The sequence below is a fragment of the Heptranchias perlo genome, chromosome 3 (assembly GCF_035084215.1).
Source record: "Heptranchias perlo isolate sHepPer1 chromosome 3, sHepPer1.hap1, whole genome shotgun sequence".
Taxonomy (NCBI): domain Eukaryota; kingdom Metazoa; phylum Chordata; class Chondrichthyes; order Hexanchiformes; family Hexanchidae; genus Heptranchias; species Heptranchias perlo.
This window is the reverse complement of record NC_090327.1, coordinates 74928756-74956243: the sequence shown is the minus strand read 5'-3', so window position 1 is coordinate 74956243 and position 27488 is coordinate 74928756. Positions and strand designations below refer to the sequence as shown.

Here is a 27488-nt window from a genome sequence, read left to right as displayed (position 1 = left end):
TGGCTGCGCCTCTCCTGGCACCGCTCCCACTCAATGTGTTGCTCCTGCTGCTCCCGACTCTGCAGGAAAGGCTGGGCCATATGCCCATCCCATCCCACCCCATTCTCCAACCCCCTCTTGCACCCCAACCCCCAGTCCACCCCCTCGAGCCCCAATCGCCCAGTCCACAGTTTCCCCCTCTCCCTCTGTCTGAGCCCCAATCTACTGACCCCCATTCCCTAGTTTTCCTCCCTCCACCAAGCCCCCATCTCTGACCCCCAGTCCATCATCCTTTTCCCGACCCCCAGTCATGTTACTCTCGCCCCCGCTCCGATCTACCAACTACACCCCCCCCACCCCCGAGTCCAGTCTCCTGAACTCCCCCCAAGTCCCGTCTCCCGACCCCCCACCCACGAGTCCCGTCTCCTGACCCCCCCGAGTCCCGTCTCCTGACCCCCCCCCCCAAGTCCTGTCTCCTGACCACGCCCAAGTCCCGTCTTCCGAACTCCCCCCGAGTCCCGTCTCCCGACCCCCCCCCCCCACCGAGTGCCGTCTCCCGACCCCCCCGAGTCCTGTCTTCCGACCCTGACGGGCCCCGCCCCCACCCCATGTTCCATTTCCGCCCCTGCCCCCCACTCCGTGTCCCGTCTCCCCACACCGCATCCCGTCTCCCACCCCCACCCCTTATTCCCCCCCGCATCCCGTCTCCCGACCCCACCCCGTGTCCCGTCTCCCGACCCTGACCCCGCCCCGTCTCCCGCCCCCATCCTGTCTCCCGACCCCGCCACCACCCTGTGTCCCGACCCCACCCCGTGTCCCGTCTCCCGACCCCGCCCCCATCCTGTGTCCCGACCCCGCCCCCACCCCGTGTCCCGACCCCACCCCGGGTCCCGTCTCCTGACCCCGCCCCGTGTCCCGTCCCGTCTCCCCACCCCGCCCCCACCCCATGTCCCGTCTCCCCGCCCCCGCCCCATCCCGTCTATTGAACCCACCCCCAACCCGTCTCCCCCCCGCCCCCACCCTGTGTCCCGACCCAGCCCCCACCCCGTGTCCCGTGTCCCGACCCAGCCCCCACCCCGTGTCCCGTCTCCCGAGCCCGCCCCCACCCCGTGTCCTGTCTCCCAACCCCGCCCCCACCTCGTGTCCTGTTTCCCGACCCCGACCCCACCCCGTGTCCCGTCTCCCCACCCCACCCCGTGTCCCGGCTGCCCACCCCGCCCCCACCCCATGTGCCGTCTCCCCACCCTGTGTCCCATCTCCTGACTCCCCTCCCCCCACCCAGTCACATCTCCCGGTCATCCAGGGACCAGTTCTCTGTGATGACGGGGAGGTCACAGAGGGGGTGGATGGCACTGCTGCGGCGCAAAATTAAAAGGCGCAGTTCTCCCGGGCTGTTGGAGGCAGTGCCCGTGAGACTTGACACAGCACACCATTTGACACCCCTGGTTTCGAAGCTGAATGTGGTCTATGCTTTGTACAGCACTAGCACCAACATACTCCTCCATTTATTCCAGATATTTAATGCTTTGGCCGTCTCCAAAATAGTGGGAATTATATTTATTTAAATTAATAACCGTACTTTTTAATCAAAAGTTATATGTTTTTACCAAGCGATGAAAATTTTCAGCTACTTTGTAAAATATAATATTTTATTATTACAAACTGGCATTTTGAAACCATAGCTGATTCTATATTTAGCAAGTTCATATGATTATAGTATCCTGCACATGTTATTTTTGAACACATCAGTTGAATCTGATTGAATTTCTACAACAATATAGAAATCAAAACTGTAATTAAAAATGTAAAGCAAATATAACATAGTTTTGCTTTAAATACCATACTCAATGTCTGCAACAAATGTTTAATATATAAGTCAGATTAAATAGTCAGTATAATTTAACAATACAGATTTCACAAACAGTTTTATGGTAGACTATATTTAGGTATTTACAGAAAAGATATTCTTTTAATAGATGCACAGGCAACAGTTTACAATTATCTAAGGAAAAAAAAATCACATTTAAAACATGTTATGCTAAAGGATCGAAATGCTAATGTTATATACATAGAACAAAAATGCGTGGTGATACATCCATGTTTGGTACCACAGTGGTGAAACACCATTGTAATAACAAGCCTTAATTTCAATTGTATAGCTTATAAGATTCAGAACCATTCATCATTTCTAGAATAAGTTATCTTCATGGCTTTATCCAAACAATGCACCATCGCATCACAATAAAAGTTAGCCAGTTCAAGTTATTCACAACCAGAGTGCACATCTTTTGAAACCGTTATACTCTAGTAAAGACTAAAGAAACATTAAAAGAACATGGAAGGAAATTGGATTTTATATTTTATAGTCCATACTAAATACTTTTCTATTTAGCATGGACTATGCAGTTTGCATTTTACTTTAATTGACACAGCGTAAATAAACTCTTATTTATAGTTTATCTGTAAAAAAACTAAAAAAAAGAATCTGCTACTTAAAGTTAATAACTATTTGCATTGTTGTTTGTCTAACAGTTAAAGACCATAAAACATTTCATCATAAATCCCGAGAGAATGCGGTGCTTCATCTTTACATAGTTTCCTCCTCTCCCCAGCCAACATTATATTTTTGTTTTTCATTGTAATAACCACCACAAAGAATTTAGGGAAAATATCAGTTACAGCAACACTAACGTTTTTGGTAACTCTAAAAGAGCTTAAAACTATATTGGGTCATGGTAAATGCACTGTGTGACAGACCAGGAATGTCCTTGGATCAATCCTTGGTTAACTGAATTTTCTGATATTCAACTGATATTATCATTCACTTCTTTTATCTTTCTCCATTTTGATTACAAGACTTCGGAATGTAGGAATAAGCAAATTTCTGTGTCAGGCAGGTTCTGTTTCAAGACCCAATCTGACCATGTTTTTAATCATCATTTTCCGACCCTAATGCCATCTCCCACTTCTACTTCTACAACATTAGGTTAGCGTAACATTAAAATACTTCAAAATATGAAAAAAATATTGGCTGTAGAAGTAGTAAAAAAGTCGATTAATTAATAGAAAGCTCATATAAAATCCAGCCCTTGAGTTTCTTTTAAATTTAACTTACAAATGGTATTTTTAAAAAAAATAATGTGGATTTCGCAGACCAGTATTCAGGGATAAGGCCATTGTAAATACTTAGCACGAAGAATTCCTGTGAAATAATGGGGGTAATTTTAACCTAACCCACCCAGCCAGATACTGACAGGATCGTATCGCCACCCATTTTACACACCGCCCATTGGTTACAATGGAAAGTAGAATCATGTGGCATGTAAAATGGATAGTCGATTTCATAGGTTCATAGGAACATAGGACCAGGAGTAGGCCATTCAGCCCCTCGTGCCTGCTCCGCCATTTGATAAGATCATGGCTGATCTGTGATCTAACTCCATATACCTGCCTTTGACCCATATCCCTTCATACCTTTGGTTGCCAAAAAGCTATCTATCTCACATTTAAATTTAGCAATTGAGCTAGTATCAATTGCCGTTTGCGAAAGAGAGTTCCAAACTTCTACCACCCTTTGTGTGTAGAAATGTTTTCTAATCTCACTCCTGAAAGGTCTGGCTCTAATTTTTAGACTGTGCCCCCTACTCCTTGAATCCCCAACCAGCGGAAATAGTTTCTCTCTATCCACCCTATCCGTTCCCCTTAATATCTTATAAACTTCGATCAGATCATCCCTTAACCTTCGAAACTCCAGAGAATACAACCCCAAATTGTGTAATCTCTCCTCGTAACTTAACCCTTGAAGTCCGGGTATCATTCTAGTAAACCTACGCTGCACTCCTTCCAAGGCCAATATGTCCTTCCGAAGGTGCGGTGCCCAGAACTGCTCACAGTACTCCAGGTGCGGTCTAACCAGGGTTTTGTATAGCTGCAGCATAACTTCTGCCCCCTTGTACTCCAGTCCTCTAGATATAAAGGCCAGCATTCCATTTGCCTTCTTGATTATTTTCTGCACCTGTTCATGACACTTCAATGATCTATGTACCTGAACCCCTAAGTCCCTTTGGACATCCACTGTTTTTAACTTTTTACCATTTAGAAAGTACCCTGTTCTATCCTTTTTTGATCCAAAGTGAATGACCTCACATTTGTCTACATTGAATTCCATTTGCCACAGTTTTGCCCATTCACCTAATCTATCAAAATTGCTTTGTAATTTTATGTTTTCACCTACACTGTTTACATCCCATCTATTTCCTGCCAGGTAGATTAGGTTAAAATTAGCCTCAATAACTTCACAAATTCAAAAAAACAAAGGGAAGGCATTGTTCTACAAACATCTCAGAGCCAACACACGGCACTAAAAGTGATGCAACTTAGGTTTGCATGCTGTCATGAGGAGCTGCCAAGCAATGGTCAGTCACTTCTCCATAAGGAAAAAAATTGAGAGAGAGTGTTTTCCCAGGACACACTTGTATACCTCCAAACACTTGCTGAAAAGCAGCACTGGCTGATGCCTAAAGCAGATTATTTGCCTTCTAGGTTAGGGATGGAGCATGGTACAGAAAGGCTATCAGAAATGAAATTTAAAAAAAATCTTGAAGAATGGGTTTCACCCTCAAAGTAACCTACTCTGCTTGTGGCATTTAACTTTCCTTTAGTTGGATAGGAACCATAAATCCCACCAATAACACTGAGATATTTAAGAGCCAAATCTGAAGTACCTATGGCTTGGGGAGGACATTGTCATGTGACATATGTGATGGTTTACAAAATACCATGCAGAGGAATAAGCTTATTCGCTAATACATGGAGGAAAATAAAGGAAAAAAATAATTTATTTATGAGAACACCAACTTTCTACTTAATGAAGAACATCTTAATAGAAAGTAAAACTTACTTGAAGGAAATGAATATTCGCTAATACATGGAGGAAAATAAAGGAAAAAAATAATTTATTTATGAGAACACCAACTTTCTACTTAATGAAGAACATCTTAATAGAAAGTAAAACTTACTTGAAGGAAATGAATATTAAAGGATATTGGGAGCGATCGGGTGTGGGATTGTACTAGCTGGCTCATGAAGAAGACTATCACCATCACAGACTTAATGAGCCAAATAACCTGTTTCTGTCCTGTAACATTCGATGATTTTGAAATTGATAAGCAATGGATTTGGACTGGACATAAAAATGTATTATCAGAATGTTTGAGTGTGTGCATTTGTACACGCGTATGTGTGTGTTTTGTAGGTGGCAGTAGTTTCTGTCTGGAAATACAGCTGTGTATTCTAAATCAGAGCTATGCCTGGGTACTTTCAATATGATTGTCTATTTCATTACATGAAGGCAACCTAGATTTGCTGAAAAAACAAAGCATTATATTGCTACATTGACATTGGTGGGGAAAATAGATTAAGGCCAACGGTTAAGAAACACAAATGAAACAATAATAAGGCCCTGATGCTAAGTTTACACATTATTTATATTAGTCATAAGTAAAAAGAAAACTTAGTCCTGAGAAAATGTCATCCAATATTTTTGTTAATTATACAAATGTAAATGTTTTCTCAATCAGCAGTTCTTATCTAATGAAAAGGCCCAATGAAAGTTATGATTTATATATATATATAAAATATATATATTATATATAGGTGTGTGTGTGAAAACATGGCCAAATTTTGTGTGTTTACAACATGTGAAAGACAGTGAATATCCTGCAAAAATATAACTCTGTCATGTTCCCCTCTTGTCATATGATGCTGAAGTACTGAGACCACTTTCATCTCCACTGCTTGCTGTCACATGATACAAATACTACTATGGAGTATTCCACACACAAGGGAAGAAAACAGTAGGCCAGCGCTCTTTTATTACCTTAAAAACTCAAATTTTATATCATATATAAAATAACATATGACGGGGACTGGGTGGAAGGTTATAACACATTCTCAGCCTTAATGTAGCAAGATTAAATTATGTTTGTGCTATATAAAACATTATCTAAAATCTTGGTTATATTACAGTCTTGCCACACACTCTGGGCTATCTGTAAACTGCTTAGGGCAACATCTGACAGTATTATGCATTTGTAAATGTTCCTATGCCTGACAATAGCCAGCTACAATGCAGGATATCATCTTAAATAGTGAACTGTTCAAATATACAAAATGGTATCAACAAATTATGCTTTAATAATACAAGAGGTCAAGATAGAAGGATTGTAACAGTTCAAGTTGAGTATAGCTTCTTAAACTGATAGTTAATAAGAAAAATGATGCTTTGTAAATTTACACAAAGCAATTTTAATTAAATTTAGAGTTTAACAAAGATATTTACTAAATGACAACCCTAGTTTGAGTCTGTTCAGTGTGGCAAAGAAAAAGTTATTCCAGTTATATGAATGCCCAAATTTTATCTTGGGGCAGTTCATAAAGGCAGCACATCATTTTACCAGCACTTTCAAGCAATATCTTGTAAGTAAGCCAGGTTCATTGTATTATCTGCACTGGAAATGCTCTTTGAATTGTTTGAAGAGTCTATGCCTAGGTATCTCTGGGTTAAATATGAGGCAGGAATCTTCATGCGTCTCCATCAGGGGGTGGCTGACACAGCTTGTACAATCTAGTAGAAACAGATGGCAGATGTTACATAGTGAAAGGTCTGAATGCATCTATGATTATCAGGTTTATTGAGCATTCACTATAGAAAACTGGAATGAAGTAAACAATAACAATCACACTGAAAGGCCTGCCACTAATAAGTATTGCACAGTGCAGTTCACTATATTTCATAACAAGCTTTACTAAGCTATGTTGTTACAGATTGAGCTTCTGAACATCAGTGAAAATTAATTTAGTGTGAATGTTATCATGGAAAAAACAACTTGCCTGGGCAATGAAAATAAATTAACTCATGGAAAATAAATAAACTTTCCATTATTTTGTAAGAAATCATATCAGATTGTGCCATCTTGCTAATACATCATTATTCTCATTGAGTTCTTTGATCTTGCTTACAATACAGTGAATTAAAGAGCAAGTGACTAGACACTATAAAGAGACATCCCAGTCATTCGCTTTTTAAAATCTTTAATATATTTTCACATCACTAGTGTTCATTTGAATCAAAATGAAATGCTGAAAACTGCAATAGATTTTTAAGTGTTAGTTATGCATTGAAAAAAAAGAATGTAGCAAGGAATGAGGTTGTGACTATTGATGTCCTTAATTATTACTGCAACTATGTGATTCAGATCACCCATCATTGAATCACATATAGCTAACAAATCATCAGAAGTGATTGGAGCTTTTTTTAAAATTAAGAAACCAAGTTGAAAATAGGAGAGAAGGCATGGTAAATCAAGAGGTAGTGGTTAGGTGGAATTGCATTGTTAAAGGAATATAATTATGAATTTGGCTTTGAGGTTTTATTAATATCATACACTATGAATTTAATGCAGAATTTAACACTGCCAAAACCCAAAGTGGCACACTTAAACTGACTTCAGTGAGACTCAATAATTGGGTGGTTCAAACAGTATATTAGCTTAATGTCACCACCAGTATGGGTTCAACTACTTTAACTGCAAAAAGCATCTCAAAGTGCTTTACACAGGTACATCAATTCATAGTGGGAGAGTTAGGAGTGGTGACTGAAGGCTTGCTTGAAGGGACAGGTTGTAAGAAAACTTTCAAAGGCTGCGAGAGAAAAAGAAGCAAAGGGTTCTGGGATGGAGCTCCAGAGAGTAGATTTGAGGCCCTGTCCCCAGTCGTGAGATGAATGGAGCGGGGATGCACAGAAGATTTGAATCAGAAAACCAAAGGGCGCAGAAAGGGAAGACTGGAGGAGGTTACAGAGATATGGTGGCGCGCAAGGCCATGGAGGGATTCAAAGGAGCAGTGGAGAGAGCAGAGAAACCGCGGGAAAACCCCGCAGTGGCCCGGTATAAATGAGCAGCGGAGAGAGAGAGAGCAGCCCAGAGAAAGTGCGGGAATCCCCCCCCCCCCCACAGGGCCTGATATAAATGAGCAGTGGAGAGAGAGAGAGAGCGAGCAGAGAAAGTGCGGGAATCCCCCCCACAGTGGCCCGATATATAGGAGCAGTGGAGAGAGAGAGAGAGAGCGAGCAGAGAAAGTGCAGGAATCCCCCCCCCACAGTGGCCCAATATATAGGAGCAGTGGAGAGAGAGAGAGAGAGCGAGCAGAGAAAGTGCAGGAATCCCCCCCACAGTGGCCCGATATATAGGAGCAGTGGAGAGAGAGAGAGAGAGAGCGAGCAGAGAAAGTGCGGGAATCCCCCCCCCCACAGTGGCCCGATATATAGGAGCAGTGGAGAGAGAGAGAGAAAGCGAGCAGAGAAAGTGCGGGAATCCCCCCCAGTGTAGGCGGTGAGTCTGAAACAGACAGAAAAAAAAAATCAAAAAGTAAGGTCACAAAACAAGGCGGAGCAGCGAGAGTAAGTTACAGATAAGTATTTCATTTTTTGTTTAAGTGTGTTGGTGGTTAGTGTAAGTATTTAGTTTCTTGGTTAAGTGTTATTGGCGTTTTGTGTAAGTGGCTGCAGGGGAGTGGTTTAAACTAGGAGCCTAGTAAACTAGGAACCTAGAACTTGCCAATACTTATTAAATTAATAACTTAAACTAGATAAATTAATTAGTTTAAAAATAATAACTACAAATAAACCAAGTGAAGTAATTACATAAAAACTTTAAGTATTTAAATTAAACAAGGTTAGCTAGAGATGGCAGTGCAGGTGGTGTGCCGTAACTTCAGCATGTGGGAGTTTGTGGAGAGCAGCGTGATCCCAGCCAACCACATCTGCAGTAAGCGTCTGCAACTCGAGGAATTTCGGTTCAGAGTTGTTGAGCTGGAGTCCGAGGAACAGACATTGCGATGCATCAGGGAGGGGGAGAGTTACCTGGACAACTTGATCCAGGAGGCAGTCACACACCTTAGGTTAGGCAATGGTTTAGATTTGGTTCGTGATCAGGGGCAGAAGGATGTGACTGCAAGTCAGGCAGGTATAGGGACCCTAGATGCAGTGATGGAGGAGCCTCAGCCTTTGCCCTTGTCCAACAGGTGCGAGGTACTAGCTACCTGTGTAGATGAGAACAAAGACTGTAGGGAGGATGGACAAATTGACCATGGCACCATAGTACAGGAGGCCATTCAAGTGGGGGGAGTGAAAAGGAATGTGATAGTATAGTCAGGGGGATAGATACTGTTCTCTGCGGGCGTGACCAGGAGTCCCAAAGGCTGTGTTGCCTGCCTGGTGCCAGGGTTAAGGGCATCTCCTCGCGGCTGGCGAAGAACTTGGAGCAGGAAGGGGAGGATCCAGTTGTCGTGGTCCACATAGACATCAACGACATAAGTAGAAGTAGGAATGAGGTTCTGCTGAGTGAGGGAGTTTGAGGAGCTAGGGTCCAAATTAAAAAGCGGAACGTCAAAGGTAATAATCTCTCGATTACTACCTAAGCTACATGCAAATGGCAGTGCGACAAACAGATTAGATGGTTAAATGTGTGGCTGAAAGAGTGGTGTGGGAAGCAGCAGTTTCAATTCAAGAGGCACTGGCACCGGTACTGGGGTCAGAGGGAGCTGTTCTATTTGGATGGGCTCCTCTTAAACCGGGCTGGGACCAGTGTCCTGGTGAATTGAAAGCAAGGGCGGTAGATAGGGCTTTAAACCAATAAGGGTGGGGGGTTCAGGTAAGGGTAAATTTATAAGTCTAAAGAGAAAAGTCAATGCTGTAAGGCAGAGTAACGATTTGGGTAAAAACAAGCAGAGTGTGTCAGGAAGGGACAGAGAGTTTAACAAAGGTAATAGGGCATTAGTGACTAAGATCATATCAGGGAAAAACAGTAAACAGTTAAAATTAAAGGGGCTATATCTGAATGCATGAAGCATCCGTAAAAAGATAGATGAATTAATGGCACAAATACAGATAAATGGGTTTGATCTATTAGTGAGACGTGGTTTCAGGGTGACCAAGGATGGGAACGAAATATTCCAGGGTACTTGACTTTTGGAAAAGATAGGCAAACTGGAAAAGGATGGGGGGTAGCCCTGATAATAAAGGATGAGATAAAGACAGTAGTGAGAAAGGATCTTCGCTCAGAAAATCAGGATGTAGAATCAGTATGGGTGGAGCTAAGAAATAACAAGGGGCAGAAAACACTGGTGGAAGTAGTTTATAGGCCCCCTAACAGTAGTTATAGTGTTGGACAGAGTATTAATCAGGAAATTAGAGGAGCATGTAACAAGGACATTGCAATAATCGTGGGGGACTTTAATTTTCATATAGACTGGGCAAACCAAATTGGCAAAAGTAGTTTGGAGGTTGAATTCATGCAATGCAATCGAGACAGATTTCTAGAACAAAGGGCGCTAAATTGAGCCGTGTAGCGCCCATTGTTTCGGCACTACACGGCCTCTCCGACATCCAAGATGGGCGCAGATAAGGAATGCTGGAATCATGTAAAATAGGGAGAAAATGGCTTCAATCAGTGTACAATGCTGATTTAAAGTGATGGACACCATTTTGGGACTTAACACTCAACTCAACGCACAGTCTTAACCCCGACAATCTGAACGTGTCTGGAGGACCCCCCCCACCGGCCCTATTAAGGGGACAATGCTAGGATGCGGGGACATAGCCTAACATTTAATCCTCACTATAATCTTTCAAAGTTCTCCAGATTCAGGAACTGTCCCTCTAGATTGGAAAATTACACATGTCACTTCGCTTTTTAAGAAAGGAGAGAGAGGGAAACCGGGGAATTATAGACCAGTTAGCCTAACATCTGTTGTGGGGAAAATGCTGGAGTCTATAATTAAGGATAGGGTGACTGAACACCTCGAGAATTTTCAGTTAATCAGAGAGAGCCAGCATGGATTTGTGAAAGGTAGGTCGTGCCTGACAAACCTGATTGAATTTTTTGAAGAGGTGACTAAAGTAGTGGACAGGGGAATGCCAATGGATGTTATTTATATGGACTTCCAGAAGGCATTTGATAAAGTCCCACATAAGAGACTGTTAGCTAAGATAGAAGCCCATGGAATCGAGGGAAAAGTACGAACTTGGTTAGGATGTTGGCTGAGCGAAAGGCGACAGAGAGTAGGGATAATGGGAAGGTACTCACATTGGCAGGATGTGACTAGTGGAGTCCCACAGGGATCTGTCTTGGGGCCTCAATTATTTACAATATTTATTAACGACTTAGATGAAGGCATAGAAAGTCTCATATCTAAGTTTGCCAGTGACACAAAGATTGGTGGCATTGTAAGCAGTGTAGATGAAAACATAAAATTACAAAGGGATATTGATAGATTAGGTGAATGGGCAAAACTGGCAAATGGAATTCACGGTCGACAAATGTGAGGTCATCCACTTTGGATCAAAAAAGGATAGAACAGGGTACTTTCTAAATGGTAAAAAGTTAAAAACAATGGATGTCCAAAGGGACTTAGGGGTTCAGGTACACAGATCATTGAAGTGTCATGAACAGGTGCAGAAAATAATCAAGAAGGCAAATGGAATGTTGGCCTTTATATCTAGAGGACTGGAGTACAGGGGGGCAGAAGTTATGCTGCAGCTATACAAAACCCTGGTTAGACCGCACCTGGAGTACTGTGAGCAGTTCTGGGCACCGCACCTTCGGAAGGACATATTGGCCTTGGAGGGAGTGCAGCGTAGGTTTATTAGAATAATACCCGGACTTCAAGGGTTAAGTTATGAGGAGAGATTACACAAATTGGGGTTGTATTCTCTGGAGTTTCGAAGGTTAAGGGGTGATCTGATCGAAGTTTATAAGATATTAAGGGGAACAGATAGGGTGGATAGAGAGAAACTATTTCCGCTGGTTGGGGATTCTAGGAATAGGGGGCACAGTCTAAAAATTAGAGCCAGACCTTTCAGGAGTGAGATTAGAAAACATTTCTACACACAAAGGGTGGTAGAAGTTTGGAACTCTCTTCCGCAAACGGCAATTGATACTAGCTCAATTGCTAAATTTAAATGCGAGATAGATAGCTTTTTGGCAACCAAAGTATTGAGGGATATGGGCCAAAGGCAGGTATATGGAGTTAGATCACAGATCAGCCATGATCTTATCAAATGGCGGAGCAGGCACGAGAGGCTGAATGGACTACTCCTGTTCCTATGTTCCTATTTAGAGCCAGGACGTGCAGGAGTGAAGTTAGGAAATGCTTCTGCACGCAAAGGGTGGGAGACGTTTGGAACGCTCTTCTGCAGACAGCAGTTGATGCTAGCTCACCTGTGAATGTTAAATCTGGGATTGATAAATTTCTGTGAACCAGGGTATTAAGGGATATGGGGCTAAGACGGGTATATGGAGTTAGGTCACAGGACCACCATGATCTCATTGAATGGTGGAACAGGCTCGAGGGGCTAAATGCCACGGCTATTTGCTGCGTCTTGATATGCGTCACCCTCTCCTGCAAGAAAGTGGGACGTGTATCTGGGTAATGTGCCTGTCATGGTTGAATAGCTGCCTGTGTGTGGTCTGTGAGTTGTGGGTGGGTGGCTTAAAACAGTAGTAATGTGTAAGGGTAAGAGGAAGCATTTGATTGGAAGAGTTGAGTACTGATGGAAAGAGTTTATTGGTATGTGGGGGATGGGGGGTGTAGTGCGTGGTTCAGTTGGTAGGAGACACCACTTGACAGTTGACCTCACTCACCTTGACCACTCATGTCAAAGCATTGAACTTTTTCCTGCACTGCATCCATGTTCATGATGCTGTGTGCCTGGCATTGACTTCATCCCCCGCTGCCTCCCACTGCCTTTTGAGTATATGTCTGGAGGGCTCTTGCCCCCACCCCCCCCCCCCCCCCGCGGATATAGGATGTCCCTCCATCTGTCCACCTCTTGCACCCAAAGTCTCTCACGCATCCGCAGAGAACCTTGGTGCATGCGCTCTCGCAGGCCTGGTACCAACTCAGATCAGCAGATTGGTGAGGTCTGGCGTGCAGATTGGAGGATGTGGGATTTAGTAGTGCACAAACTTTATTCAATGTTGTAACATAACTCATCAGTGTGTAAACATAGGGATGGGATCTGCATCTGTGTTTTACGTGTGCAATGTCTGATCTCTGTTCAGACTCCATGCAGACGGTAGACTGTTATTTTCAGCAAATAGCAGGTACAAGTAACCTTTAAGAGATTTCTGAGAAACATCCTCCCTTTAAGAGATGGCGCTCCCTCTGGTGGTGGAAAGTGCAAATTGCATTGATTCCACGTGCAAGGCCTGGAAAGGAACGCCGATTGCAGGTAAGTGCCCCCTTGGGTCCAAACTTGCGTCTTGCCTGCCCAGGGTCCGTCGGGCGCGGGGTGTTAGCGCATTGTGCTACCATCGCCCAGAACAGACCCTTATCCAATTTTTCCCCCAATATGTTGAAGAACCAACTGGGGAACAGGCTATTTTAGATCTAGTATTGTGTAATGAGACAGGGTTAATTAGTGATCTTATGGTCAAGGATCCTCTGAGGGAGAGTGATCATAATATGATAGAATTTCATATTGGGTTTGAGAGTGATGTAGTTAGGTCTGAAACTAGGGTCTTAAATTTAACAAAGCCAATTAAGTAGGTATAAAGGGTGAGTTGGCTAAGGTAGATTGGGAAATTAGATTAAAAGATATGACGGTAGATAAGCAATGGCGAACATTTAAAGAAATAATTCATTATTCTCAATGAATATACATTCCTTTAAGGAATAAAAACTCCACGGGAAAAGTGTTCCAACCATAGTTATCTAGAGAAGTTAAAGATAGTATTAGATTAAAAGAAGAGGCTTACAATGTTGCCAAAAAGAGTAGTAAGCCTGAGGATTGAGAGGGTTTAAGAAATCAGCAAAGGATGACCAAGAAATTTATAAAGGAGAAAATTGAATATGAGAGTAAACGAGTAAGAAATATAAAAACAGATTGTAAGAGCTTCTACAAGTTTGTAAAAAGGAAGAGAGTAGCGAAAGTAAACGTGGGTCCCTTAGAGGCTGAGACAGGAGAAATTATAATGGGGAATAAGGAAAGGGCAGAAACGTTAAACAAATATTTTGTATCTGCCTTCCCAGTAGAAGACACAAAAAACATGCCGGAAATAGTGGGAAACCAAGGGTCTAATGAGAGGGAGGAACTTGAAGTGATTAAGATTAGTAGAAAAAAAAGTATGGAGATATTAATGGGACTAAAAACCAACAAATCCCCTGGACCTGATAGCCTATATCCTAGGGTTTTAAAAGAGGTGGCTGCAGAAATAGTGAATGCATTGGTTTTGATCTTCCAGAATTCTCTAGATTCTAGAATGGTCCTCATGGATTGGAAGGTAGCAAATGTAACCCTGCTATTCAAGAAAGGAGGGAGAGAGAAAACAGTATAGGCCAGTTAGCCTGACATCAGTAGTAGGGAAATGCTAGAATCCATTATTAGGGATGTAGGAACAGGGTACTTAGAAAATCATATTATGATTAGGCAGAGTCAACACAGTTTTATGAAAGGGAAATCGTGTTAGACAAATCGTTTAGAGTTTTTTTGAGGGTGTAACTAGCAGGGTAGATAAGGAGTCATAGAGTCATAGAGTTATACAGCACGGATAGAGGCCCTTCGGCCCATCGTGTCCGCGCCGGCCATCAAGCCCAGTCTAATCTAATCCCATATTCCAGCATTTGGTCCGTAGCCTTGTATGCTATGGCATTTCAAGTGCTCATCCAAATGCTTCTTGAATGTTGTGAGGGTTCCTGCCTCCACAACCCTCTCAGGCAGTGAGTTCCAGACTCCAACCACCCTCTGGGTGAAAAAGTTCTTTCTCAAATCCCCTCTAAACCTCCCGCCTTTTACCTTGAATCTATGCCCCCTTGTTATAGAACCCTCAACGAAGGGAAAAAGCTCCTGAGTATCCATCCTATCTATGCCCCTCATAATTTTGTACACCTCAATCATGTCCCCCCTCAGCCTCCTCTGCTCCAAGGAAAACAAACCCAATCTTCCCAGTCTCTCTTCATAGCTGAAGCGCTCCAGCCCTGGTAACATCCTGGTGAATCTCCTCTGCACCCTCTCCAAAGTGATCACATCCTTCCTGTAGTGTGGCGACCAGAACTGCACACAGTACTCCAGCTGTGGCCTAACCAGTGTTTTATACAGCTCCATCATAACCTCCTTGCTCTTATATTCTATGCCTCGGCTAATAAAGGCAAGTATCCCATATGCCTTCTTTACCACCTTATCTACCTGTTCCGCCGCCTTCAGGGATCTGTGAACTTGCACACCAAGATCCCTCTGACCCTCTGTCTTGCCTAGGGTCTTCCCATTCATTGTATATTCCCTTGCCTTGTTAGTCCCTCCAAAGTGCATCACCTCGCACTTTTCCGGGTTAAATTCCATTTGCCACTGTTCCGCCCATCTGACCAACCCATCTATATCGTCCTGCAGACTGAGGCTATCCTCCTCGCTATTTACCACCCTACCAATTTTTGTATCATCAGCGAACTTACTGATCATACCTTTTACATTCATATCCAAGTCGTTAATGTAGACCACAAACAGCAAGGGCCCCAGCACAGATCCCTGTGGTACCCCACTGGCCACAGGCTTCCAGTCACAAAAACAACCTTCGACCATCACCCTCTGCCTTCTGCCACTAAGCCAGTTTTGTATCCAAAGTGCCAAGGCACCCTGGATTCCATGGGCTCGTACCTTCTTGACCAGTCTCCTGTGCGGGACTTTATCGAAGGCCTTACTGAAATCCATGTATACCACATCCACTGCGTTACCCTCATCCACGCGCCTAGTCACCCCCTCAAAAAATTCAATCAAATTAGTCAGACATGATCTTCCCTTGACAAAGCCATGTTGACTATCCCTGATTAATCCTTGCTTCTCCAAGTGGAGACTAATTTTGTCCTTCAGAATTTTTTCCAATAATTTTCCTACCACTGATGTTAGGCTCACTGGCCTGTAGTTCCCCGGTTTTTCCCTACTCCCCTTCTTGAATAAGGAGGAACCAGTGGATGTAGTATCTTTGGATTTTTAAAAGGCATTCGATAAAGTGCTACACTAGAGGTTGTTATACAAGATTAGGGCTCATGGGATTGGCCGTAATATATTAGCATGGGTTGAGGATTGATTTACGGACAGAAAACAGAGAGTAGGAATAAAAGGGTCATTTTCAGATTGACAGGTTGTAACTGGTGGGGTGCCGCAAGGATCGGTGCTTGGGCCTCAGCTGTTTACAATCTATATCAATGACTTAGATGAGGGGACTGAATATAATGTATCCAAGTTTGCTGACGATACAAAGCTCGGTGGGAAAGTAAACTGTGAGGAGGATGCAAAGAACCTGCAAAGGGATATCGTCAGGTTAACTGAGTGGGCGAGAAGGTGGAAGATGGAGTATAATATGGGGAAATGTGAAATTATCCACTTTGGTAGGAAGAATAGAAAAGCAGAATATTTTTTAAAAGGTGAGGGACTAAGAAATGTTGGTAGTCAGAGGGATTTGGGTGTCCTTGTACACGAATCACAGAAAGTTAACATGCAGGTACTGCAAGCAGTTAGGAAGGCAAATGGTATGTTAGCCTTTACTGGGGTGTTGGAGTATAAGAGTAAGGAGGTCTTGCTGCAATGGCTCTGGTGAGGCCACACCTGGAGTATTGCATACAGTTTTGGTCTCCTTACCTAAGGAAGGATATACTTGCCTTAGAGGGGGTGCAACGAAGGTTCACGAGATTGATTCCTGGGATGACAGAGTTGTCCTATGAGGAGAGATTGAGACAAATGGGCCTATATTCTTTGAAGTTTAGAAGAATGAGAGGTGATCTCATTGAAACGTATAAAATTCTTAGAGGGCTTGACAGGGTAGATGCTGAGAGGTTGTTTCCCCTTGTTGGAGAGTCTGGAACTAGGGGTCATGGTCTCAAGATAAGAGGTCGGCCATTTAGGACCGAGATGAGGAAAAATTTCTTCAATCAGAGTTGTGAATCTTTGGAATTCTCTACTCCAGATGGCTGTGGATGCTGAGTCCTTGAATATATTCAAGACTGAGATTGATATAGATTTTTGGACACTAAGGGAATCAAGGGATAAGGGGATAGGGCAGGAAAGTGGAGTTGAGGTAGAAGATTAGCCATGAACTTATTGAATGACACAGCAGGCTCAAGGGGCCATTAGGCCTACTCCTGCTCCTATTTCTTATGTTCTTAATGTGTTGGGTAACGTGGAGCCAGTTTAGGTCAGTGAGGGTGGCAATAATGATGGGTGAATGGGACTTAGTGGGGGATGATGTGGACAGAGAAGTTTTGGATGAGTTGGAGTTTACAGAGAGCGGAGGATAGGAGGTTGGCAAGGAGGATGTTGAAGAAATTAACAAAAATGTCGGTAAGGAATTCTACAGTAGTGAGGTGAGGTAGCGGCAGAGATGAACAATATTGTGGATGTGGAATGATAGAATTTTACAGCACAGGAAGAGGCTACTCTGTCCGTAGCACCTGTGCTGCTTCTCTGAAAGAGTTATTAAATTAGTCCCATTCTCCTGCCCTTTTAAATTTTTCTGTTAAATATTTATCCATTTATCTTTTAAAAGCTATTATGGAATTTGGTAAGGTATTCCATGTCCTAGCAACAATCAGCATTAAAACAAATTCTACTAACTTCTCTTTGGTGATGATCTAGATTTAGGCCCTTTAGCTACCAATTCACTGACCAGTAGAAATAGCTTTTCCTAATTTACCTATTCCCCCTCATGATTTTTAACACCTCTATTGAGCTCTTCTTAACTTTCCTTATTCTAATGAAAAGAGACCCAATCTCTCCTCACAACTAAATACTCTCATCGCTGATGTCGTTTTACTGAATCTTTTCTGCACCCTCTCCATGGCCTTGACATCCTTCCTAAAGTAGGGGATCTAAAACTAGACAGCCGATTTTCCTGGGCAGATGCTGGAAGTGCACTGTGCCTGAGGAAGAAATGGAATGCAAGGATTTCCTGCTGCCCCTCATTATAATGAAGAGGTCGGAGTCCAGATGATGTGTGGGAAGCACTCTCTTGGGCGGAGGGTCAGAGTGAACAGAAAGGTTGGGAGTAATTCAGACCTTAAAGGCAGCACCATTCTGAAAGGGGAAGGAACAGTAAAAGCCCCATGAGTGATACAGAGGGGGTGAAAAGTTGGCAGAGCAACTGCTCTGCCTGTCCATAGGTGCCAGCAGGAGGCTCGAGCCATTTTGAGGTCCGAGCCTCATTTAAATGCCGCCAGTGAGCTGTGGGCACCAAGCAGAGGTCCCACCTCAGCTCACCGGTTCTGTCGGGGTGGGGGGGGGGGGCGGTGGGGAAGGACGGGAGAGAAAATCGGCCAACTCCCACACTTTGCTGGCCGGCAGGTCAATCCCGGGTGGAGACCTCGAACAAGCCAGCAGCGGGGCGGAGTTCTTTGAAGGAAATTCTGCTATAGTGCTATTCGAGCAAAGAACAGGCAAAAGGATTAGTAAATAATGCTCATTTTTCAGATCCTATTTGGGCACTGAATCCAGAAAAATCGACCTATATATTCTAACTAAAGCCTAACCGATGATTTGAATAAGTTTAGCGTTACCTCTGGTTTTTTATTCTATAACCCTTTATATAAATCCTAGGATCCTATATGCATTTTCTTATAATTTGTTCATTAGTCCCCCACACTTTTAAAAACTTATGTATCTGAACCCCTAAGTCTCAATGTTCCTCTACCCTTTTTAAAATTTTACCTTTTAGTGGATATGTTCTGTCATTATTCTTCTTCCCAAAATGTATCAACTCATATTTCTCTCCATTAAATATCATCTGAAACCTATCTGCCCAATCTAGTATTTTATCCATATCCTCCTGAAGAATTTTACAGCACAGGAGGAGGCTACTCTGCCCATAGCACCTGTGCTGCTTCTCTGAAAGAGTTATTAAATTAGTCCCATCTTGTTCTCTTGTAGTAAGCAGTCTTGGTGGTGGACAGGATATCAGGTTTGAAGCTCAGTTCGGGGTCAAACAGGAAACTGAGGTTTTGCACAGCCTGATTAATGGTCAGGGAGCAGAATGAAGTCAGTGTTAAAGGAGCAGAGTTTATGGTGGGGACCAAAAATTATGGCTTCAGTCTTTGAGGAAATTTTGGCTCATCTGTGACGTAATGTCAGGCAGGCAGTATTCAAAATGTTATAAGTATGTGGGCTAAAGTAACAAAGAACATCATGTCAATGAGATATGCATGGTTGGAGTTCAAGTAAATTAAGTCACGAACAATACTGATTGACATACATTTAAATGACTCTGGGCTGAATCACTGAAGGTGTCTACTGGGATAACATATTCCTGTCCAGAAATTGAGATACCAGCAAGTGACTATCAATCAATCTGTTCATTGAATATTGATGAGGGGAAAAGATTGAGTGGGAAATATTAATATTGATAAGCAGCTTCGAATTCCAATCCTTACTGAAGAACCGTTATTAATATTGGGATGGTCCATCAGGACACTCTTTCTATCTGTAAGAGAAGAAAATCCCTCTCTCCACCATTTTGAAAACAAAGGAAATGTTTTATGACAAGAACATCCAAAATGTTGATTATTTGTTCAAGGCACTTTACTGTTTTGCAGTAGTCTCTCAAAAATGAATTACTATATGTATATCATTTTTTAAAAATGCTCTAGTCTTCTGAGAAACAGACTTTTTTTTGTCAATAAACTGATTATTTTACAAAATTGTGATCCTGACTTAGAACCTTTCCCACCATGAGCAGCTAATGCGAATTCAAACACTGTCCTCACAATTCTTGCTCCATTAAAATTAACAGATGGAAAATCATGGGGGGGCACTCATTGCAAAATTGTGATTTTGTAAAATTATCCCTTAAGATCCATATTGAACAAGGCTCAGTGTTCCACAGCGCAAATAATATGGTGGGTGCTCGAGGCATTAAAGTGCATCAGGTGCACACTCCCAGAAAATCAGGCACAGAAATCTGAAGCTCACCAGACACCCAAGGCGCTCAGGGAAAACTCCCCTGCTCTTCTTTGAATAGTGCCATGGGATCTTTGATGTCCACCTGAGAGGGCAGACGAGGCCTCAGTTTAATGTCTCATACAAAAGACGGGACCTCCAACAGGGCAGCACTCCCTCAGTACTGTACTGAAGTGTCAGCCTGGATTATGTCTCTGCAGTGGGGCTTGAACCCATAACCTTCTAACTCAGAGGCAAGTGTGCTACCACTGAGCCAAAGCTGACAAATAATCATTAGCCAGAAAAAGGAACATGCTCTAAAATGGGTACTTGGGGCTAAGATGTATTTGTGTGTGCAAACGGCACTAAAATTCTTTAGAGAAAATGAAGTGATGAAAACTCTTGTGAGGAATATGTAGGACAGGTTGTGGCTTTATATGAGACCGTGGAAGGCCGCAAGGCTCAGGGAAAACCCACTTACAATGCTTTCATCAACTTTCATAAGGCTTTCAACCAAGTGCTTTCTGCAGCCCTGATGAAGAAGCTGTAAGCTATGGGAGTACATGGCCAAATCTTAGATTTTATTCTGGATGTGTATTTCAGTTCCAAGATTCATGTGAGGGTAAATGAGAGAATTGCTGAATCTATCTCTCGCAAAAGGATGGTGTCAAGGTTGTGCACTGTCAACCGTCCTATTTGACATCTTCATTAATGATGCGCTGAATGGCATCGTAAGAGCGTCCGTACCAGGCATTTCTGAAACTACTGCAGCAGTCATTTTTGTAGATGGCATTGTATTGTTACCGGATTCACTTGAGAATCTAGTGAGTTCTACTTACGATCTTGGAAGGATAGGCTAACCAGTGGGATATGGTGGTAACTGTTCTCAGATCCGTACTGCTATTTTGCATGGCTCAAGAGGTTTTTTCCAAAGGTAATTATTGGAAGATACTAGGAGCATCCTTCCAATTGTTAATTCATATCCATACCTGAGGGTCCTGGTGAATGCTAACTTCAGCCTGGACACTTTTTTGTGACTGCATTGATAAAGGACAAAGATCATGTTGGTCTTTCTCATCATTTTTCAGTGACAGCTAGATGCCAATGTAGTTTAAGCTTATGCAATATAAATCAGGTGTCCAACTAGAACCTATGGGTTCAAAACTCATAGGCATGTAACAGAAGATTTTTTTCTTATGTGAGATCCAACAATAAGCTATGAGGTGGATTTGTGATAAAAAGGGAAAATGGTTGCAGAGTGGAAGGGTTCTGACCTGTCACTGAGTACCCTGCAGGGGGATTCAGCTTCATGGCGGGCATGCCTCTTAACTAAACCCCCTCACGCAAGAAGCTGTTGGTGATGAGTAAGCCTGTTAGAGGATATTGGACTTGGAGGTCTAGAACATCAAGGTAGCTGCCACATTATGAACTGTCCTCTGTAGGTCCTTCTGCTTTGCTGAGAGTAGATATTCATCATATAGCTGATGAAGAAATGCTAAGACTTGGGATAAGAACTACTGAAAGATGTTACCTTGGTGCTACAAGTAAGAACATTAGCTCATATATCCACGGCTTGGTGCCTACTGTAACTGGATTCTAGAAAGGAAAGTAGCTGCTTCAGAATCTCTGCACCTCCAACTGGATGGGATATGTTGTGTGCCTGTGCTGTGGTCAGCAGGATGGTGGAAATGCATTCACACATCTTATGGACAGTTGTGCTGCTCACCAACTAATGAGGAGCTCCTGGTACACAGTGAACACCGACGCAAGGTTCAAACTCATGCTTGTAAGTTGTCTAACGACTGAGTAGAGACTATCCTCCTTTGGGGTGGTCAGAATTGAGTGGTACCTCTTTGGAGTCGTGGTAGCCCAAGATGAAATGCCTGGCAATGGAAGCTTGGAACCTCTGTGGCAGACTGAAAATTCAATTCCTGAGTTGGGCAGATCTGCAGTACTTTAGGGCACTATTGATGATTGACCAGCCAGTCTGAACATAGGAACAGGAGTAGGCCATTCAGCCCCTCGTGCCTGCTCCGCCATTTGATAAGATCATGGCTGATCTGTGATCTAACTCCATATACCTGCCTTTGGCCCATATCCCTTAATACCTCTGGCTCATGAATGAGACCTAGAGGGTAGATCAGGGGACTGAGATACTTTCCACTTAGTTTCATAACATTAATTGATTAAAATCCAGCAGTATCCCTGTGCACACTTGTGGGTCTCTAAACTTTGGTTATACCAAACTTTGCCTATGTGGTCTGACATTAGATAAATGGGGACTAACCTACATTTTAGGACATAAGTGAACCAGCTGAGTTTTTAATGATAATCCAAAAGCTTTCATGGCCATTTTTTTCTGGTGCCAGCCAACAAATTCAATCTCAAATAACTTTCTATGGTATTTGAAGTCACAAGCTCTGGGTTGCTAGTGCAGTACCATAATCACTCTGTCCCAGTATGATAATCACTATGCCACCATATCCACATTTGTGTAAATAAGGGCATGATGAATTGCATGTACCATAATCAGACATTAAATATATCTTTCTAGTTCAGTGGCTAATGTTTTCATAGAGTAATAGGAAACAAATCAATATGACATTCCACTGTTTCAATTATGCAGAGCAATTACCTTGGGGCAGAATGTGGTGTTCGGTCCCTCACTCCAAGATTCTTAGCAGAATTTTGCACTCTTGCTCCCTGAAATAAAGCAAACACTTTCTTACTGGCACATAAAACTAATCCAATTGTTTTAATGCATGTCTTGGAAAAACCCACGGTGATAAAAATACATAATGAAATTAACTTTACTCATTCATAATGTATAGGAACTGTAGTGCAGAGTTTCATGGACTGCGGAAGATTAACTGATTCCTTCAAGGAAATTGTAATTTTATTTCTAAGAGGATACACTGAAAAATGATAATGTTCTAAAAGTAAGAAAAACGTACATTTATATGCCACCTTATCATAAATGTCAGAAACATTTCAAAGCCATTAACATATAATTAATTACTTCGTAATGCAGTGACCCTTGTCATGTAGAAAAACATGTTACCAAAGATCCCAAAAACAACAATGAGATGAATGAATTTGTTTCTGGTGCAGTTGGATGAGGGAGGAATGTTGGCCAGGACACAACGAGAGCTTCTTCCTTGTTTTTAAATAGTGTCATGGGATTGTTAATGTCCATCAAGACCATTGGACCAGGCATATGGAACTTCGGCTTAACATCTCATTTGATAGGTGGCACCTCCAACAGTACAACATTTTCCAGAGGATTAAGTGCAATGTCCTAAATGACAAAAGTGACTACACTTCAAAAACGCTTTAGGACGCTATAAACAGTACGCACTTAATACTGCAATGGAGTGCAAACCTAAATTATGTGTTCACTTTGGTACAACTTATATGATTCTCTTGAAATATTTCCCCCTCAGGTTGAATAAGTTAACTTTCAATGTTTTCAACAGTCACAGAATTTCTAGACCAATACGATTTTGCAAAAAGGAATAATTTCAACTTGCCCAGTGCAAGAGTGAACTGTAAGGATGTAACGTGCCAAGTATTAGTAGGTCAAATGACTGCCAGCTCTAACAAGTTTGCAAGAAGTTTCGTTTATAAAATGTTTAAATATTTGCGTTTTATAAAAAACCTTACGGATATACTAAAACGGCTTTCATAATATTTTTCAATAGGATTCTTCAAATTACATTTTGATTCAGATCTTCTGTTCAAACACGAGGCTTATTGGAAAGTTACTGATTAACATTTACATAGAATTCAATAGCAACAGCTCATTTATTTCATACTTTTTTTTTGTTTTAACCTGATTTTTCACAAGTTTGCAAATTAAATATGCTATTTAAAGAAATATATTCCATGTGTAATCATCAGAGCAGTAATTTAAATATTCATGACTTCTATTACTTTTTCATCAAAAAGTTTCCAAATTTTTCATTTTCTAGACATTGAAAGTTAATTTGAGTAACAAAATTAATTTTTAAATATATTCATTACACAAGTTGGCTTCACCTTGTCCTCCGGCAATTTACAGTTATGTAGCCTGTACCTAGCATCACTCTATATTTTGCTATTGGTTAATGTTTTAAGTAATTAAAAGGGACTCTAATTAAATATACTGTAGTGCCAGAGGATTACATACAAAGGACTCGGGGAAAAGTAATCAATGCATCTGAAGACATCATTGATATCTGTAGCAAAGTGTTCTTTGTAATAGCTGAGAATAGATCATTAAGCCATCGATAGTCTTTGACTAAATTGAAATGCTGGCTGGTCTATTCTTCTGTCTGTGCAGAGTCATTACATTTTCATGTCTGCATTGTAACAAAATATATGTGTTGTGGCTAGTGTGACTTGAACCCTACTGATTCTTAGTCTTCTTAGCTCCCATTGTGTGTGCACAATGACAATGATCAGAGTACAATGAAAGATCTTCCTTAACAACTTTACTACCGACACTATTCTATGTAAAAATAAACATCCTTCTTACTGGTATTTGGTTTCCTAATGTCTATAGATTTTGCAAAAGGTTATGAGAAGTTGTTGATAAATTGATAGATGGAGAGAATAATCCCACCATTGTACAACCTGTAACACTGCTTGATGGCAAAACTGTGAAAGAGCTAGCCAAGAATACAAACACAATCTAGTAATAGAGTTATAGATAGTTTTGTACAAATCAGAGGTCTGACTAGTATCATCAGCTTTTCGATTTGTACACTCAACTGTTAAGTGAGTCTCATCCACAGTTGCATTGTAATTTGGTTCTCATTTAACCACTGTTGGTGTACATGTCAATTCACTAATGTATGCTAATAAAACAATTTGATTGGTCATTGATGATAATTCCAGGGTATACTACTGACAATGCTACATTGTAGCAAATTCAGAATTAACTGCTTGGAGATGCTATGGTTTATATCCACACCAAAATGATAGGAGCTGTGACCAGTTCAATCTATTAAACCTTCATGGATGGAGCTACCATTTATGTTTCTCCTGTTGATAAGCATCCATGGTTAGGGCAACTATTTCTGTCTCTCCTACTTTTGCTGGAACTTTTAATTTTGGCGAGGGTATAAAAAGGGCAATATCAGATCAGCCGCCTGAAATTCCAGCATTTGTCTTTGACGCTAAAGCCTTTCCCATAATTCTTATTCTTTATACCAAATTGAATGCTTGGTTTAAATCTATAAATGTTTTACCAGTTGCCTATTCAAATGGTTTCCCTAACACCAGAGGGTTCATTAATTACAGAAAGCCACCCAATATTTGGATTAACTAAACTTGACTTTGTTCTGCTGTCTATTTCCATTTTGAGTCTATTTTCAGTTCACAGCACAATAAACTGTTTCATTATTAGCTTTCAGGAGTACGCCCCTGGAAATTACCATTGACATGAGCTATAACACCTGTGTTACTTAGGGGTTACCAAGCAATAATATCTGCAGTGTGGACCATGAAGACAATTTTCCTGACCACTTATTGCATCACAGGAAATTGCTGATAAAGTTAAGTGTACACTACTGTGCTGAAGACTAGCATTAGGCTAGTTTAACTCAGTATTGCTGACATAATAGGTACTTAAGGGAAAAATGCATCATATTGCAAGGTTAATACATCGCAAGTGTGGTGCATTCCTACTACCCACATCAATCGAGCCTTGCAACAGACCACAGAAAACTACTTGTTGATTGTGACAGGTAATCTGTAGAATTGTTGATTTTAAGATATTGAGCTCTCATTATAATGGCTATTGTAGTCAACGGTCCCCCAGCAATGTTTTTGGCTGAGGACCAGAAAGAGCAGCTGGACCATCAAAGATGTCAGGTGGCATTCAAGGTTTACAGTCTGGTCCTGTCAGTCTGTTATTCACTGGATCTACCATTTCAGCCACAATCACTGAGGAATAACCAGAAGCACAGCATTCTGTAGCTTAACAGGGGGTAGTGTCGGAAATGTGCCATTTCCTTCAGGTAGTTTCCATCCGTATGTCACTACTAGTGGCCATCACAATAGCATTCAGTTTTTATATGCCCAGCTCCTTTCAGGCAACCACTGAGGACATCTGCAGTGCCAGCCAGTTTATTGTACACACACGCATCAAGGAGGTGCAAGGTGCAATATTTAGCAGAGCCTTCACCAGGGCAACAGCAGCTGGAGAGGGCTACAAATTTCTACAGATATGTTGGCTTTGCAAGATTCTAGGGGTTACATGAACCAACAGAGTTTTTATTGTAGCAATACACAGCAACATGTAGCCACCGGCACCGAGTCAATCAGGGATGTTCAACCTTTGGAAGCAATACCTCCATTTATAAAGAGAGCCCCTATGCCCCCTTATCCTCCCCTGCTTCCTTCTCCTTTCCCAAATCACCCTCCTCCTCTTCCCATCATTACCCTTCCCCCATCCTCTTCATCCTTTACCCCATCCAGCCATCCTCTTTTCCCATATCCTGTCTCCTCCCCATATGCACGATAACTTGGAAGCATCAAATTCCACCAATTAGGAAACTGCCTTTTCCAGGCCTGGAAAGTTTAATGAGCTGAAGTAGAAATTGTCTTTGCACTGAAGCATGCAAAGAAGAAAATAATAGACAGGGGATTCATGGACTAATGGGCGGAATGAAACAGAGGAGATGCTATGCAGTAAAAAGTTGAACGAAATGCAGTTAACAATGATTAAGTAGTCACATGATCTGAAAATCATGCAAAAAGTGGAGTAATATGAATCAGACAAAACATATGAGAGAAAGAAACAAAAAGATTGTAAAATAGCAGGACATCTCACTTTGTAAACTCCTACCAGAAGATTAACAAATTCTTAAAAATCAAATTAAAAGCCCAAATGTTATTATTAAATTATTTATTAGAAGTAAAATTTGGAAACAGTAAAGTACTTTTAGTAAATAAGGATTTCTATAGGATAGCTCTGTGATTAATTTGTTTGGAATAATTCATTAGTGGAAAATTGTCTGTAAATTATGGAATGAGTTTATCTGAAAGTGGAGTGTAAATATGAAATAATTTGACGAACAGTGGGTAATATTATGAGTATGTGTTTCCGGGCGGTGCCTCACCCACTGGGAGCACATTTTGTCCACCTGAGTTCCTTCTTGTGCTCCTGGCGGGCAAATTCTGGTGCACAAATTCAAAGTCACCCCTGTAATGTAAATATGGAACAATTCAATGGCCCAGAAAGTGCTTTTAAAATAACGGTGAGCCAAACAGCGAAATCAAAGAGCAAATTCCAGTGACCGCACATATGCAGTCAAACACGGAAATCCGGAACTTGCTCAACCTGGTTCACCAGCGATGTGACAGCTTCACCTTAAAAGGATATCGCCGGCTACAATCAATGGAATCAATGGACCAGCGCCAACTTGCTCTCCTGCCCAGCTGGAAACGAACTAATCTCGCCACAAAACAGGTACGCTCAGTTTTTTAAGTCTAAACTAAGTTTTAACAGTGTGGTAAGTCTTAATGACTGTCAAACAACCTCTTGAGC

At 41.9% G+C, this 27488-nt stretch overlaps 1 protein-coding gene across 3 annotated transcripts in view; it reads right to left on the bottom strand.

Annotated features, from left to right (window-relative positions):
• Nucleotides 1-4036: 4036 nt before the first annotated feature.
• The window catches only part of prex2 (phosphatidylinositol-3,4,5-trisphosphate-dependent Rac exchange factor 2), a 428462-nt gene continuing 405010 nt past the window's right edge, over nucleotides 4037-27488 (bottom strand). For all 3 annotated transcript variants that reach the window (XM_067980312.1, XM_067980313.1, XM_067980314.1), the window contains 2 exons: nucleotides 22590-22657; nucleotides 4037-6604 (listed from right to left, as the gene is read on the bottom strand). In XM_067980312.1, coding sequence (XP_067836413.1) covers nucleotides 6562-6604; nucleotides 22590-22657 — 111 coding nt within the window. In that variant the 3' untranslated portion in view covers nucleotides 4037-6561. The remainder of the gene's footprint in view (nucleotides 6605-22589; nucleotides 22658-27488) is intronic.